This window comes from Astyanax mexicanus, chromosome 17, assembly GCF_023375975.1.
Source record: "Astyanax mexicanus isolate ESR-SI-001 chromosome 17, AstMex3_surface, whole genome shotgun sequence".
In the NCBI taxonomy this organism is placed as follows: Eukaryota; Metazoa; Chordata; class Actinopteri; order Characiformes; family Acestrorhamphidae; genus Astyanax; species Astyanax mexicanus.
The window spans coordinates 39,464,256-39,482,045 of record NC_064424.1 but is presented as its reverse complement, the minus strand read 5'-3'; the positions used below and the strand labels follow the sequence as shown (position 1 = coordinate 39,482,045).

The 17,790-nt window shown below is 36.2% G+C and overlaps 2 protein-coding genes across 3 annotated transcripts in view; one reads left to right on the top strand and one right to left on the bottom strand.

Moving 5' to 3' along the window:
- Positions 1-6,159, bottom strand: part of stxbp1a (syntaxin binding protein 1a) — a 66,099-nt gene extending 59,940 nt beyond the window's left edge. For both annotated transcript variants that reach the window (XM_007230822.4, XM_007230821.4), the window contains exon 1: positions 6,057-6,159. In XM_007230822.4, coding sequence (XP_007230884.1) covers positions 6,057-6,093 — 37 coding nt within the window. In that variant the 5' untranslated portion in view covers positions 6,094-6,159. The remainder of the gene's footprint in view (positions 1-6,056) is intronic.
- A 5,393-nt stretch (positions 6,160-11,552) lies between these two features.
- Positions 11,553-17,790, top strand: part of niban2a (niban apoptosis regulator 2a) — a 63,249-nt gene continuing 57,011 nt past the window's right edge. Inside the window, exon 1 of the mRNA XM_007230829.4 lies at positions 11,553-11,960. Coding sequence (XP_007230891.3) covers positions 11,906-11,960 — 55 coding nt within the window. The 5' untranslated portion in view covers positions 11,553-11,905. The remainder of the gene's footprint in view (positions 11,961-17,790) is intronic.

The window sequence follows — 17,790 nt, the reverse complement described above, 5'->3', positions numbered from 1 at the left end:
AAAATAGATAAACGCAGGGAGAGGTAGATAAAGGGAGATGAGAGAGATTCATTCAAGAGCAGCACTAATGACAATAAAAGCCCTTTAGGACAACACTGTGAGTCATTCACAGAGATCCAGGTTTGGCCCAGTTCTACAGCTGCTTTTACAACTAGTCTTTCATGCTGCGAGCTGCACTACATCCTTTCTACCCTCACAGCACATCCAGTCTGGAGTGAGACAACAGCAAAAACACACTTCCAAAACCAGCTCACTCTGCAGCTTCATCCAGTCCTACATTTATACATTTCAACCCTGATTAAGCACAGTTCCAGTGTTCAGATCTGCGGGGTGGTGTGTGCAGTGACAGAATGGTGTCTGTGTTCTGTGCCTGAAGCCAGGGTGATGACTACAGACTGCAATATCATGTTCTTTTGGAAAAGTATATACTACACAGAAAGACACATTTATTATATGGTATTTAGATAATTAGAGTAGAATAACTGTACATATTTTACTCACTGTAGATTAGAGATGCACAATATATCATTTCAGCATCATCATCACAATGTACATACATGCAATTGTCACATTGAAGGACATGCAGTTTTGTGCAATGATACAAAAAATGTTGAATCATTAATTTACCAAAATGTTGTGTTAACAAAATATTGCAATGAAACTTTTTTACAATGTCATGCAGCTGTATTTACATAATAAAATCATTAATAAAATTTTGTGTTTGAATAATGTGATGTTTTTAGCATTTGACCTTGATATGCTTGTAGGTATGGAAATTGTAAATCTACAAACACTTTCAGAGTAAATTTACCTGTGGTAAATCAACATGGTAAAATTACTAATTCAGCATTATAAGTGATAATTGAACACAAATAACAGATTAGCCAAAGCTTCACATAAAAAATCCATTAAAAATGTTACTAAAACATCTCCTATTGTTTAATTCCCAACACAAACCAATGTCTTATACTAGTTCAGACTGACATGAGACCAGTGTAAAAACTCAACTAATGCTTAATTTAGGCAGTAAGAATTGGCAATGCAAGCGTGGCTCATATAGGCCTATATCCTGACATACTGTATGGGATGGGTTAGGGTCAGCTCCTGTCAAGTCCTGTAAATGGGTTAACTGGACCCTTTATTTTGCTGCATACACTCTGCAGTCAAGATATAAATTATACATAATTTATGCTTGATAAAGACTTTAATTTAATAGTGAAGTAAATTCAAATCACAATGTCACTTTTGTCATTGACTGAAGGTAATTTCTGCATAATGGCACTGCACATATAAGATCCTCATCAGCCCACTGCTATTAAACCATGTCCAGTGCTTGCTGAACTCCTATCATACAGAAGGACATGATGCCTTTCTCTATTGCCATCCTCTAATTGTCTCCATGACCCAGCCACGCTCTTACAGCAGTACAGAAGGCAGAGAGATGAACATGAGCCATCCCATCCCCCATCCATACACACACTCCACTGCTGGGCGTGTGTGTGCTGCGTGCAGAGGAGAAAAGGCCCAGCATGTTCTACAAAAACACCAAACCCTTCCTCAGCGCATCACTAATACAGTGGAACAGGAATGCACTTCATTCAACATCCAGCATCTATAGAACACGGCTGTCTTTTCTTTCTCTTGCACTAAACTGAATTACACAACCTCACAAACTATACTGATTACAACACAATACACATATCCGTCCTGATATCCTCACACACGTTTACTCAGGGCAAATAGAGGTCTGCTCATTGTGATGTTTTACCATTTAGTCCAATCCATCCTAAAGTAAATGCATCTTTATATGTGTGTACTGAAGCTCTGAGTTGTTCTCTTTAACAGTAAAAGTAATTAAATTAAAATTATTTAATAAGATAAAATCAATTTCAGCCAGGAGATGACTGTATCTGATGACTGTGTTTCTTCAGTTTACAGTGGTAGGTCTACATTGCTAACAAACACTAAATTTACACTGCCACCAAATTCATTCATTCAATGTATTACTGCTTCATCACCCTGTGTTGATGCTAATCAAATGTATAGAGTAAACCTGCGGTAAAGAATATTGGTTCTGAAATTCTGTGAGTCTGACACTAATCATTTCTGGGTTTTGCTTTTTTAGGAGTATTTTATGATGGAATACTTATCCACAGGTGGGTTAATGTGAGATATATAACCTGATGTTATTTTTATGGCATGTTTTACAAAAGGTAAATGGCAGTTGAATATTTACTGGCACAGGAGTGTGCAGTGCGTAAAAAAAGTAAAAAAAAAAAATTACATTCCCCCACCTCCTCATGTAAAATAGAGGGCTTTAGTTTATTGTTTGTTTGCAACAGTAAACCAGCACCTTATATTTCTTAACTACAAAAGCACACATCAGATATTAAACACATCCTGGCTGATCAACAGCTTTTAGCCTCAGTGATCAATCATGTTAATATGTTTTTGCAGACCTTTTTTTAAAGCTGATTTTCAAATGTACTTCAAATGTCCTTGTCCAGATATTAATAGGGGAACGGGGTTCAGGGGTGATACATTTTCTCAAAAAAACACCACAGGCATTTAAATGTGTAATTTCTCATTGGTTGAAAATATACTAATGATTTTTTTTATCATTTAAAATAGTCCAAACCTGTTTTAAGACAATCAATATATTTATATACAGATTACAGGAGTATAGTTCTACTCATTCAGCCTACAGGAGTGTAGTCCCGCCCATTCGGCCTACAGGAGTATAGTCCTTTCCATTCAACCTACAGGAGTATATTCCTTTCCATTCAGCCTACAGGAGTATATTTCCACCCATTTAGCCTACATGAGTATAATCCTACTCATTCAGCCTACAGGAGTGTAGTCCCACCCATTCAGTCTACAGGAGTATAGTTCCATCCATTTAGCCTACAGGAGTATAATCTCAACCATTCTTCAGCCTACAGGAATATAGTCCTACCCATTCACATTACACACGTATAGTCTCAACCCTTAAGCCTACAGGAGTATAAGAATACCCATTCAGTTTACAGGAGTATAGTCCTACCTATTCAGTTTGCAGGAGTATAGTCCTGTCTATTCAGTCTACAGGAGTATAGTCATACCCATTAAGCTTCCAGGAGTATAGTCCTACCCATTTAGCCCACAGGAGTATAGTCATAATCCATTTAGCCTGCAGGAGCATAGTCATAATCCATTTAGCCTGCAGGAGTATAGTCCTACCATTAAACCTATAGGAGTATAGTTCTACCCATTCAGCCTACATGAGTATAGTTCTACCCATTCAGCCTACAGGAGTATAGTTCTACCCATTCAGCCTACAGGAGTATAGTTCTACCCATTCAGCCTACAGGAGTATAGTTCTACTCATTCAGCCTACAGGAGTATAGTTCTACTCATTCAGTTTACAGGAGTATAATCCTACTCATTTAGCCTACAGGAGTATAGTCCTTCCCATTCAACCTACAGGAGTATATTCCCAACCATTAAGCCTACAGGAGTATATTCCCACCCATTCAGCCTACAGGAGTATAGTCTTACCCATTTAGCTTATTGGAGAATAGTCCTACCCATTTAGTTTACAGGAGTATAGTTCTACCAATTCAGCTTACAGGAGTATAGTTCTTCCTATTTAGCCTACAGGAGTATAATCTCACCCGTAATAATCTCACTCATTTTTCCCAGGCTAAGAAGTAGGCTAATGAGTGTGTTCACTGTTGACCTCTACCTCACACTACCTTAATGTACCTCACTCTGCCTCCAATCTAGTTACGTCACGTGAGCACACTCTTTAGTGTGAAGAGCTCTCTCTGCTGCTGCACGTGGTCAATGCAATTTAGTTAGCTACTCTTCACTATGTTATTTGAGCTCTTTTTATGTTTTTACTGTGAAAATTCATATTGCGATAACAGTAACAATACAGCCCCAATTGCATACATAAATGAATCATTTTAAGTTTAAGGGAGAGAGAAATTGGATAATTGCTAGTCAATAACGACACGTCTGTGATTCCATATATATCAACACAAACATGAATGGACCTAGAAAATGTGTAGTATACAGACCATTTAGTGCATTAACCACCAATCTGTATAATGTGATCCTAAAGCCGAATTGTAAGAAAAATAAAACATAGAATCAGTGCACATTATCTCTTTATTTTACATTTTTAACCACAGGGAAATCATCTTTGTAAAAATTTGGTCTTTTGATGTGAGACGATGGCCTAGACTGAATAATACTAGGAGAAGGAGTGGGACCAAATATTGCAATATCTTTTGCAATATATTATCGAATATCTTCTATTAAAACTCCCTAAGACTCTAAGACTAATGTGAATTACTAATATTACTGCTTCATTACTCCGCAATGGCACTATATAAATGTATAGAATCAAATTAGAGGAGTATTTAGTCCTTCTGAGGAGGACACCAATTTAATAAAATATCAGAGAATTGTCATGTGATACATCAAGTATCCTGATATCATTGTTATTGTGGGAAACATATCATGACAATATCGTAAAGTGATACGCCCTGTGATTCTCATACTGTAATACTGATAATAACTAAGCAATTTTACTGTAAAGAGTGAAGGTCTGACAATAATTTCATATTATGTCTTTAGTGCATTGTCTCCACAAAATGAGGATAACAGACATATTATCTCTGTATTAACACTGCATTCATCCAAAGGAGGGTGCTACAAAAAGGGATGGCAGTTTTATAAGGGTGGATGCTTTTGATTTTTATTGCTTTGTGCTACTGGAAGGGGGTTGTGTTGTATTCCCCTCAGATCCCTCAGCTCTAGCAGCATGTCAGCCAGAGTTTCATCTGCATTTCATACAAGAGATACCAGTAGCTGGTGATCTGTTGACCTAAAGACTTAAACAGAGCTGATATCAAACACGTACAAGACCTGTGGTCCCTAAGGGGGGCTGTGAGCCAAGCATAGCCAGCATCTCTGTATCAGGCCATCTTGTGAATGCTGATCACACACACACACACACACACACACACACACTACACTACACTCATTCTACATTAGCTAGATCTACCAGTGCTCTTAGATCTCCAGTGTTGCTTCCTAACTGCCTCTCTGTAGAAATCAGTAGCTACATGTGTAATGTGCTGCTTCTAGACAAATATGGAGAAACGGAAGCTGCAATCACTCTTTCTCTCTCTCCCACACACACACACACACACACACAGGCTCGTGCAGCAGGGAGCTGCGCATTTTATGCTCCCACTTCTATCCACCACCGTTCAGAGAGGATGCAGCAGTCCGCCATTAAAAGCAGCCATGAGGAAGCAGAGTGAGAGCCGGGGGCTGATCTGCTCTGTATGCGGAGCCTCAGCGCTGCAGTGCTGCTCTCCAGCAGCAGGGCTCAGACGCGTCTGTTCTGCTGCGCCCTTCCATTCTAACCCCATCCCAGCCGTTATTAGCTGCACAGCTCTTCCTCTCCCTTCATAATGCGATTATAACCACATTTATCGCTTAAATCAGGCTTATTAAAATATAATATATTACATAACCATCCTAACATCCATCTACTGTACAATCAGGGCGTTTCTGCTGATCTCCTCCCCTCCTGATACACGAGCAGCTGCAGTGATGATGCTCGCGAGCTTTAGATACAGGCTGTGATTAGTAGCTACAGAAGACGCCCTGCCTGGATTTGACTACACTGCAGAACAGATATAGTTTTATATACAGGGATGTAAGGATATATACAGAGAGATATAAAGCTATGGAACTATTTATCCGAGACGCGCGCGCACACACACACACACAAACACACACACACACACAATTACATAGGCTACAACGCCAGCAGCAGTAAATGCGCAGAGGGCACACACACACACGCACAAACACACACACGCACAAACACACACGCATGAACACACACACGCAAACACACTGGGCCCCTCCACACCTTGCCGAATGCTCTAGTAGCTCGGATGATAAAAGCAACGCTATTATACACTGTTATAGCGGGTTATAGCGCAGTATATGTAACTGAATTAGGGATGTGAGGTTAATAAGGGTGCACTTACTTTCGCCGACCACCGCCTTTAATCCGATGGGTGCCATGATGCTGCTGCTGCTGAGTGATGATAGAGAGTACTGACTACAGTCTCTCTCTCTCTCTCTCTCTCTCTCTCTCTCTCTCTCTCTCTCTCTCTCTGTGTGTGTGGTGGAGAGACTGCGGAGGCTGCGCTGAGTGAGGGAGCGTCACTGAGCCCCGCCCTGCAGCTCCAGCACTGCTGCTGCTCTTCTGCAATCAAATCACTCTCTACTCTACACCCTACTCCATCTCTCTACCTCCACCACTGTTAATAACGAGCAGTTTAACGCCTCATTACAATAAAAATATATATGATACAGGTTATTTATTATACACTGTCAGTCAAAGGTTGTGACACATTTTAAATTCAGTGTTTCTTTTTTCATTATTTATTTTAAAATGTCCTGCATTGTAGATTAATACTAAAGTCATCAACTCTATGAAGAAAAACATATGGAATTATTTAGTAAACCATTTTATTTTATTTAAATATGTAATATATATATATATATATATATATATATATATATATATATATATATATATATATATATATATATATATATATATAAGGCCTCTTTCCAACTTTCAAAATTCACATTGCCTTTATGATAAACTAAAATACTGCTATCCCATATTTTTTGCATGTCAACAGATAGATTAATTCCCATTCAATTGTAATTTACATGTATTATTGATTTATTTCTTTAGTATGTTTATTGCATTTCCATTTTAAGATTATTTTCATATTTTTACTTATGTAATTACTTTATTTAAAAAGTATTAAAAAAGAATATTCCTCAGATCTTTTCCTGTTAAGCAACAACTCTTATTTTCTACCTGATCACTTTAATAATAAGGGTTGCTCTATTAATTTTATAATAGAAGGTAATGGTGCAGTGGTTATCTTTTCATTTATCTTTTGATAAATGACAATGCTTATATAATACATTTTATACTTAGCATAGCATATACACAAATACATAAATGTAAACGCAAAATACCGTTTTTGCTGCCTTTGAAAAAGAGTAGGAACATTTTATGCAACATATGATGTATTTTAAGATATTTATGTAACTATGCATATCCTCTTAGCACTAGCATAGCATTTTTATTTATTGTATTATACAGTTGCATTCAAATGTGTGGACACTTCTCTTATTATAGCGTTTTCTATCTTTATATGAATTTTTACATTGTAAATTTAATATTAAAGACAATATTAAAGCTATGCAGGAACACATGCAGAATTATTTAATAAACAAAATTGTTAAACAAACCAGAATCTGTTTTATACTTTAGATCACATATATCTTTAAAGCCAGATCTGCACACTCTTGGTATTTTAATCTCAGTGTCTTCATGAGGGAGAATCACCTGAAGAATAGTTTTCTCAGCGTCTTGAAGGAGTTCCTGAAGGTGCTGAACAATAGTTGCTGCTTTTCCTTCACGTTGTGAAGCTCCCGCTCATTCTAAATCATCTTCTCCATTAATCAGGTTTACGTGTTTTCATTTATTTAAGATTAATCTACAGTGTATAAAAACATTTAATGAAAAAGTTGTGTTGAAACCTTTGACTGGTATTATTATTGTACTATATTATTAGTGTACGTTCATTTTATATGGTATACTGTGTTTGTTGTCAATTTAAAAAACCTCCTTAACTAAATTAAAATAAAGGAGGTAAAATGTAACATTTAACCCTTTACAACTAAGTCTCAAGATCCAAGAGCACAAATGCAAATTATGTTTTTTATTAACCCATTTTATTAGTTTTTGTTTTTTAAATATTTTATTTAATTAATCAATTTTTATTTGTATATATTTAGATGCATCTAATTTGTTTGTTTTGAAAAATAACACAATATTTCAACCCATTGCATAAAATAACCCAAAATAATAATGTAGTATTATTTTAATACATGATTATGTATGTTTTTTTTATTGCAAATTGCATGTTTACATTATTTACGTACTAAAATGCATCTTCTATGTCAGTGACATGATGGTGTGATTTATTTCATTTTAACACAGAGATTAGCAACAAAATGCAGGTAAATGATTACCATGATGTTACCAAATGTGTCCTCTAGAGGGAAGCACAGTATTTGTTCTATATCTGCTTCTTATTTGCTTCTTTTGCCTTTTTATTTAAAAAATCAATTTATGTTTTTAATTTATTAGACATTAAAACATTTATAGTTTAAAACATTAAAACATAGATGACATTTACCATTTTTCCTTATGTGAGTAAATAATAATTCTCAAAAAGGAGCAGCTGATTAAAAATGAAGCTTACAACCTATTAGGAATTGTCTTTAAAGGTTAAAATTACATATTTAAATGTTATATATAACCTATATAACCTATATATAATAACCTGTACATATAAAAAACATATGTTTAGAATAAGAACAATAAAATAATGAAGTTTTTTTTTCTAGATGTCAAGATAATTAGTGCAAAATACACTTTTCAGTTTTATATTATATTACATGGGTAAATATTATGTACAATTCTTAAATGTGACTTTTATGGAACAGAACCACATGCTCATGTGGGGGTCACATCGGTGGAAGGTGGGCTAAGTGGGTTTTAGCTGAGCATTATGGGCTCTGAGGGGGTTCACAGAGCATCACATGATTAAAATGATATCATGATACAGTGATTATGATAAATATCACAAGACAGTACTCTACGATCTTCACAGCATCTGTGTTACTGAAGAGAATAAATACCTTCATTTATTTGTGTCAGTTTTACAGAATTTAACAACCAATATTCTTCGCAGATTTACCCATATTTGTTTGATTATAGCGCCCCCGTGTGGAGTAATGAAGCAGGAACTTTACTAAGTGAAATTGGTGGGTGATTTTTAGGGAGTTTAGAGATCCTATGTTTCAGTAAAAATATTGATATTTAATGCCACATATCGATTCAATAAGAATGATGTATTTTCCCACCCCTAATTTTTCCGTGTGTACTGTATAGCCCACATTAATCCCACCTGGGTCCCATCTAGACCTTGTAGTTTACAGTACAATCCTGATAAGGTCCATGTTTAACCCCTTCTGGGCCCATCACTGACATCCAAATACAGCTCCAACATGGGAGCTGGAAAGAAAAAATTCTGGTTACCAGTTGGGCTCTCTATACCGGCCCAGAATAGGTGTGATATCTGGGAGGGGACCACGCCTAAGAGAGGTCTGTAAAACCAGTATTACAATGTGATATTCCTCCAGGCCTAATTTTGTTGATGTTGTTAAAGAATTCCTCCCTGTGTTTATTAGAAAAGTTCTCACACCTTAAGCCTCAAACTTTGATTTAAATTAATATAAAGCAAAGGTAAGATTTCACAAGTGTTAAGAAAGATTGATGTATAGCTTTAACTAATGCAGCATTGTTTTTAGACTTCAACGTACACAACAATCATATTTTTCAGTTTAATCTATTTTTTTATTTTGCTTTCTATTGACATGATAACAAGATGAATAATAAGGTGATGACAGGCATGACAGGGTGGACAATTTTAACAAAAATTGGCATTTGATTAAAAAAAAGCGTGGTTGAGCTAAAGTTGCAGATATGTTTAATTTTTCATGGTGACTGTTCTTGTTCTGTTATAGACATACATTTTGATATTTTACTGCAACAGGGTGTAAAATATGGAGACTACATGAGACATATTAAATTCAATTATTGTGATATTATTAATTGATGAACATACAGAATCAAGTGTCTTCAGTCCTTTTAAAGTGAGACAGTGTGATGGTTGTGTGGATGTCACTGATATCCAAGATTACTTTCATAAAGGGGCGGGGTTATCCCAAGATTACAGGGTGGATAGGGAATTCTTGGATATACTTAAACAAATAGCTAAATGAATAATTGGATTCCTAAAAAAAATGCTAATAAAATGCAACTACTATTTTTTTCTGTGTAACATAGTGATCTATTTTCTGATTTTTTCACAAGTTTTACACACAATTTTCAAATTTTGCTTCAAACAGTCAAAAAATCAAACTGACAAATGATAAACTGACCCGATCCTTTTTTTAAATATTTTAAATATTTTACTTTTTTCTCCTTTTCTCCCCATTTTGGAGCCAATTACCCAACCCACTCATTAGGGCTCCCCTAATCATTAGTAATGTTCCCAACACTAAGAGAGTGCAGATTAGTTCATGCCTCCTCCAAAACATTCTATGTCAGACTGCACCTTTTCCGACTGCCGCTGACGCAGCATCTCTGGGTAGCATCACATCACACTCGGAGACACACCATAGCACTGTGACCCAACCCTGATACATCAGCAAACAGACGCCTGTGCTAAACAACATTACACTGGGAGTGATGAAGATGTATTGAGAGAGCATCACCTACTGTACCCACCCAGAGAGAGCAAGGCTGATTGTACTCTCTCGGACTCCAGCTGCTGAAGGAGAAGCAACATGATCTTGGATTATAAACCTTAGTCTGCTAAACTCATAAGAAACCACACCATTTTTCAACTAATGGAAACCATAAAGTGATTCTTAAAGTCATCATTTATTAGAAACTTGAGACTTTGCAAAAATATGTTTAATAAAAAAAGGGCTTGTACGGTAGTAGACATGTATGGTAGGCTTGTATGGAATCTTTTTTAAAATTATCAAAATTATACAGTGGCATGAAATAGTATTTACCCCTTACAAATTTCTTTTGCTTTTGCATTTTTGTCACACTTACAAAAGTATAAAATTTAAGAAAATTAAAAACAGATGCGAAAATTAAGTCCTTGATCATCTATCAGTCTGGAAAAGGATAGAAAGTCATTTCTAACACATTGGGACTCCATCAGATCACAGTGAGCAATTATTCACGAATGGAGAAAACATCGAACACTTCCTTCCCAGGAGTGGACAGCCGATCGACAAGTCCACCTCTAAAAAAACAAAACAAAATGAAGACTTTGGAATAATCTAGTCAAAGTCTGATTGAGATGCTGTGGGATGATCTTAAACAGGACATTTATGGTCGAAAACCCTCCAAAATTCCTCTATAGAGATGTGGAATACGCATTGGCAGTTATTGGTAAAGCTTCATTGCAGTTGTTTAGGGGGCAAACACTTTTTCACACAGGGCTAGATTGGTTTGGATAGTTTTTTTCCTAAAAAAAAAAAAAGTTTATTAAATTATAATTTAAAAAGTGCTTTTTAGATTTACTTAGATTATCCCTATCTGATATTAAAGTTTGTTTGATAATCGTAAAAATATATATAAGGTATTTTGTTTAATAAAAACATGATCCAAAAGGCACCCTTCTCAAAGAATCACTCAGGTAGTTAAAGCTTAAACTACAGCACTGTGTTCTTTACAGGCTGAAAGGAGCTCAGTGTTTAGATCAGGTCCACTGCTGAGTGATGTGTGGTAGCTGTAGAAGTTTGGGGAGGTGCCTCCCAGAGCCTGCTCACTTTACCACACCCTCTCTCCCTGTCTCACACATACGCACACACACACACAGTCTTTACCCCAGCACAGGCAGGGCAGGTCAGTAATGAGCCTCCTGAAAGCAGTGAGTGTGAGTGTGAGTGTGAGTGTGAGTGTGCTGCTGCTGCTCTGAGGCTCTGTTTTCTCCACCTTCAACTAGCTGAACTTTTACCGAGCTGAACTCAGAAAAGACCCGGGGAGAGAGCCGCACCGGCCGGGGGGAGCTGCAGCAGCTCGCCGCTCTGGGGATGGTGATTCCTGGGAAGGCGTTGAGGAGAAAACGCGCGAAAAAAGTTTCATTTTTTTAATCTTTCAATCTGTTAAACACCATATTTGAGTTTTTCTGGACAATAACTCTTGCTTGTCACCATGGGGGACGTGGTTTCTACCCACCTGGACGAGGGAAGGCGAGAGATGGTCTCAGGTAAGCACGCGAAGACCCTCCTCAGGTGTGTTTATTAGCTTTAGTCTTAAAGAGTCTTAGTGTAGGTTAGCTAGGAGCACTAACATAACAACACCTCAGAGCCAGTCATAAAATAAATGGGTTTATAAAAGCTGTTGCTGGTAATGTAATGGTGTGTGGGGATGTAGAAATTCTGATTTGTAGGTTGTTTTTTTGCCTCAAAGTATAGGGTGAAATTACTGCCCAGTTCTACATACCATAAATATGCTGTAGCTAGATAGGTTGCAAATTAGGCTGGGCAGACAAATGTTTGGCTCTTTGAGGATATTAATATTTTAGGTACATAGATAAGTGTGTGTCTACTGGGCATAGTAAAGAAAAAAGGAGTTTATACATGTCTTCAATTTTCTGATTTGTCAGTTTGTTTAAAAACAATGTTTTCCTTATTTTGTATAGGTAATTTTTGTTCACCTATTTAAAAATACACTAATTATTTTCTATTTTATTATGTTTCATTATGTTTATTATGTTAGAATGTATTGTATTACATTATTACACTATATTATATAAGTGACGTTAATAAGCAATTATATTGTTTATTGCAAAATCTTAACATTGAATAATTTTTTTTTTCATTTTCCCTTAAATTCATGACTTGTAGAAATTAAAATCCCTAAATAAATAATATATATAAAAAGGAAAAATAAACTTTTACACCTTATTTTCTACTTTATAAAACAATAGCACCATATACACAAAATTTAACTGATTAATTTTTCACTGACCCTAGGGTAATATGGTAAAAATATTATATCATGATATTGATTGATTGTCACCATACACTCTATTTAGCATTATATTATGACATGCATGGAATTAGTGAAAGCAGATTCTTACAAAAAACACTATTTAAACACTTAAGTGAATAAATAGATTTTTATTTAAAATGTGCTGCACTTCATCCAGTTAAACAGCACTATTACACTGACTGTAATGGAATGAGTTGGTCTGTTGGTCAGTCTGATTTTTTTTATGCGCTAATAAAATCTACAATATACATTAATCATAATAGCGAATTTATCGTGATTATATAATAAAATATCGTTATATTGCCCAGGTCTTGTTGCAAAAATGACTTAATGTAGATTAACCCTGCTTTGAATTTACCACCAGTACAGCCATTAAACACAGATATGACAAGTTAATTTAAATACTTTGCAACTACTTATCTCTACAGCTCCAACGCTTAAAGCTCAGTACACTGAACTGTTTCTTTTATTAAATGTAGGCCTACAATTTCCCTCACATTCTTGTGGTCAAGGCATGTTTGAATTAATGGACTTCTATTAATTATTTGTTAAATTAGCCTCATAGACTCATTAGATCCACAGGTGGACATATGGGCTGCTCTCTCAGACAAGGTTTAAGCCTAGTCCTAAATTACATATCTATTTCAGCTCTCCATGGAGAATCTCCATTCACAGTGCTGTGTAGTTCAGGAGACCAGCCCATAGAGTATATATCTGCCTGGCCAACCTAGAGTAGTTAGCCCCATTAGTGTTTCTAACTGTTAATAACTATATTTGGGATTTAATGGAAAATATTGTGTACATTTTTTTCCCCCTTTTCATTAACGTCACTTAACCTCATCTGTAATGCACTCACTATCCTGTCTTGGGCACGACTCGTCATGGTGTGGAGTTGTAAATGAGGGCAAAGGTAGGCCCCAAACACCTGTGAGCTTTTATCCTGCATCTCTCTGGGTGTCAGTCAGCCCTGCTGCCTGTGTGGACATGCTTTTATTATGCTGCTCCAGGGGGTTGTGGGAGAGAACCTCTGGTTTTAAACGTTCAGAGAAACGCACACCTTCCTCCTGATTCGTTTATAATTAGTCTCTAAGATTGTTGGGGGTAAGTGTGCGGGTTAGTGGTTGGTGTAAGCGGTGCTGTCTTTTGCATGTTGGCATAGAAACATTCACAATAGAAGAAGTTCATGAGGCTGAAACATGGGAAGTGAATTGTGCCCAACTAGTAATTTGGAGCACAGTGTGGGTTTCTGCTGTTTGTAGCTGTGGCATTGTCTGGGCTCGCTAAGTTTACTTTCTCAAGTCCAAAAAAAGTATGTCTCATTACGCAACGCCACTGTTTAATTTATTGTCATCCACAGAATCATTCACAACTATATTAAAATCTCTTTAACTACATGCAGTGGAGTAACTTTAGAGTAAAATTTTATATTGTAGACAAATTAATGTTAATCACTATATTTTTTGAGTAAAGAATATAATAGTGCGACCTTTAATCATCTTTAATGTTTTGCAGGTTGTTTTAAGCTGTTTTAAATGATTAGATTTTTGTAATTATCTTACAAAATGTTTACATACATGTGGACAAATGTAATGGGACACCTCATTCTTTTTTCTAAAAAACAAATGTATATAAAGAAAGTTTATGCTGAATTTGTTGGAGTAACTCTCTGTCTGGGGAAGGCTTTCTTTTAGATTTTGGAGCATTGCTGTGATGATTTGATTGCATTGAGCCACAAGAGTAAGGTCAGGATGATACTGGATGGAGCTCCATCGTTCCAGAGAACAGAGTTCCCATCTAGCTAACATCTGGCATTAGACATGGAGTCAACAAGTTCATGAGGTTCAGGTTTCTCTGCTCTGTTGGACTACAGACTATAGACAAGCTGTGTGTGTGTGCATTTGCACATCTGTGTCAGCAATGTATACAGCTATAAGTAGCTGAATTAATTAACTAGAATGAGGAATCCACAAACATTTGGACATAGTGTATATATATATATATATATATAAATATATATATATATATATATATATATATATATATATATATATATATATATCCATCTGTTTAATCTAGAGCAGTTTAACCCCACCCATTTATATTAAAGTTATGTTTCAAAATGTTGTAGACTGGATTGATGGTTAAATTAATTTTTTTTTTTTTTTCAGGAAAACTTTTGTTGCAGGTATTGCATATGTTTATAATTTGCTGAAATGTGATGGATGGTAAATCTGCTGTTTTTAGTTGCTGATGTGTGTGAGCTGAGAGATTTTGCTTTTAGCATTCTCCTCCAAGTGTGTTAACAGTGATGTTGCAAAAGGGCTTAAGATACAGTGAAAGAGAGAGTCCTACACATGGAAGATTTCTGATTGTAAAACTGCAGTATTCTGAAGTGTTAACATCTTTCTATCTATCTAATCCTTTTAAAATCAGGGAAAATGAAAGGATGGAAAATCCAATATTGTTTGTTAGTTATGAATTATGGGTGTTAGCATTTACCTTCAAGTGTATTGAGCTGTACAGTGGTGTTGCATTAGCAGTTGATTAGTAGTAGTGACAGTGGAAGGTGCAGTGATATCAATTACCCTCCTTGCATATGTAGCATCATGTAATTGGGTAGACCTGGGGTGTTCATGCGTCTTGAAAAGCCACATTGCTCAAATCCGATTTTTTACTCAGATCGGATTTAGTGGGTCACATTCACAAATGTTAGTGAGCTGTAAAATTCTGATTTTTACAAATAATTGATTTAGATTTCACTTCAACATAGGAGTGTGCCATATCGTATCACCAAAAATTTTGAATGTCATGAACGATATTATACCCTGAAATATTGTGCCATATCACCCACCCCTAATTATCACATCAGGGTACTATTTTTTTGTGTTTTTTGTAAAAGAAGAATTCACACTGTTCTCATTTCCATTATATATCTACTAGAGGCAGATTATATCTGTCCAGTATAATTTATTTTACTTTAATCCTGGATATATGGAGATATTTGAAATGCATTACTAGTATCATGACATTCTGGATCATTGACTTCTGTTACAAATCTGATAAAATACTTCAACATGGTAATGTGAACGTAGCCTAAGTGACTTGTAGTAGGGGAGAAATATTCTATAACCTGAGATATTCCATAACCCAGTCTTTCTTTAGAATCTCCTGGAAGGTTTCTGACTGTACATATGTAGAATTTCCATCTGTTACCAGCCTTACTGAAAATATATTTTTGAATCTTGTCATTTTTTAGAAAGGGGGAAAAAAGGAGCCGTTTTTTTTTTTCGGTCAGCAGAGCTACAGTAGACTAGAGCACCAGCCTCCAAGAATTCTGGGAATGCCTCAGGAAGACATGTGTCTAGAACTGTGGCTGGAAATTTGGCATCACTGCAACCCTGCACAGCCACACATGCACATGCATGAATAAAGTTAAAGCTGTAATGTAGTGTGTGTTAGTGTGTGTTAGTGTGTGTTAGTGTGTGTTAGTGTGTGTAGCAGTCCATTGCATGTAATCTGGGAGTGATCATCCGTAATGCAGGTTTTAGCGCAGATGAAAGGATGGCTTGTCTGGGACTGAATCCTCTGTTTCATTCTGCACTTGCCCTCCCTTGCTCTTCCTTTCTTCCCTTTTTCTCATCCCTGTCTTCTTGTCTTTTATCTCTTTGAGCCTTTGAGTGCAGCTCCTCAAAGGAACACGCTGTGATGTCACACAGTGGTACAGTAAGACCCTGGCTCTGGTTCTGCTCTGTAATTCAGCCTCTTATCGGACGTTTGTCCGGTTGACACATCTTTTGTGATAAGATAGGGTAGCATCAGTCAGAACCACCATAATCATCAAAAAAAAACATATGACTCAGCAGATAAGTGAGGGGATACACTGTATGGACAAAAGGAATGGGCCACCTGCTTATTTATTTCTGCTAGATTTAATTACATTCAGTAACAAGGGCATTCATGATTATTTGCTCTGGAGTCCAGTTCTATTGGCACTACTATTTCTGTATGCTTATTTGCATTAGTGTCAGCAATAGTAGCTGAATGCATTTACTAGAAATTGTGTCCACAAACAGTTGTGTATTGTTGTATTTCACAATTGCACACTTTTGTCCTATTCAGTTTTAAATGCATCACTATGCACTTTTTCTCTCAAAGTAGCCCTAGCTTTTATCCTTTTACATTGAATCAATAAACAGTATACACTAGGGGTTGCACAATATATTGTTTGAGCATCATCATTGCTGGGAGCACAAGTGCAATATTCAGACTCAAGTTGTTATAGTGGATATTCAAATGTAAATAAAAGAATAAATATAAGAAATGTAAACTTCAATTTTATTTATATTAGTGGTGTGCTGGAATAAAGAATGCTTGATAAATTGGATAGAGGAAACTTTTTTTTTTTACTTTATTAGACTCTGCATTTGGTATAAAACAAAAATCAAATATAATGTAGCAAAATACTAAAAGGCTAAATAGTTATTGCATTTAATATACAAAAAAAATACCCTTAATAGAATTTCAGTATCACAATATGGACTTTTTGAATAATGATATTACTATGTCATGATAAATTGTGGCTGAAACTATATGGCATGCCCCACTGAGTAATCAAAGATCAACCAAAAATTATCTGTTTTCAAAAGGTTTTGGGAACCAAAAACTGTTAGCTGGGAATGCCCACCAACACCTCAGTGATAAAAATGTACAGCAGTGTTAAAGGAGTGTTTCTGAAATCTGTAGACATTAGAACGACACACAGCAGACCCCAGTGGGACAAACGCCGGGTCAGGAGGTTAAAGGGCAGCTTTAGCTCAGGAAATTCCACTCAGGACCTGCAGACCTCAGTCATAAACTGCAGCCTCTAGAAGCAGCGTGTCTATAGAGGAGAGAGCCAGCAGGTACCAACATGCCCTTAAAACTGGTATAACCAACCCAACCATATATATATATATTCCTCCTCTCTGTTCTGCAGATCTGTCTCTCTGTTTCCCTTCATTTCCCTCGCCTGTTCTCCTCCACTGTCAGTGTCTTAGTCACAC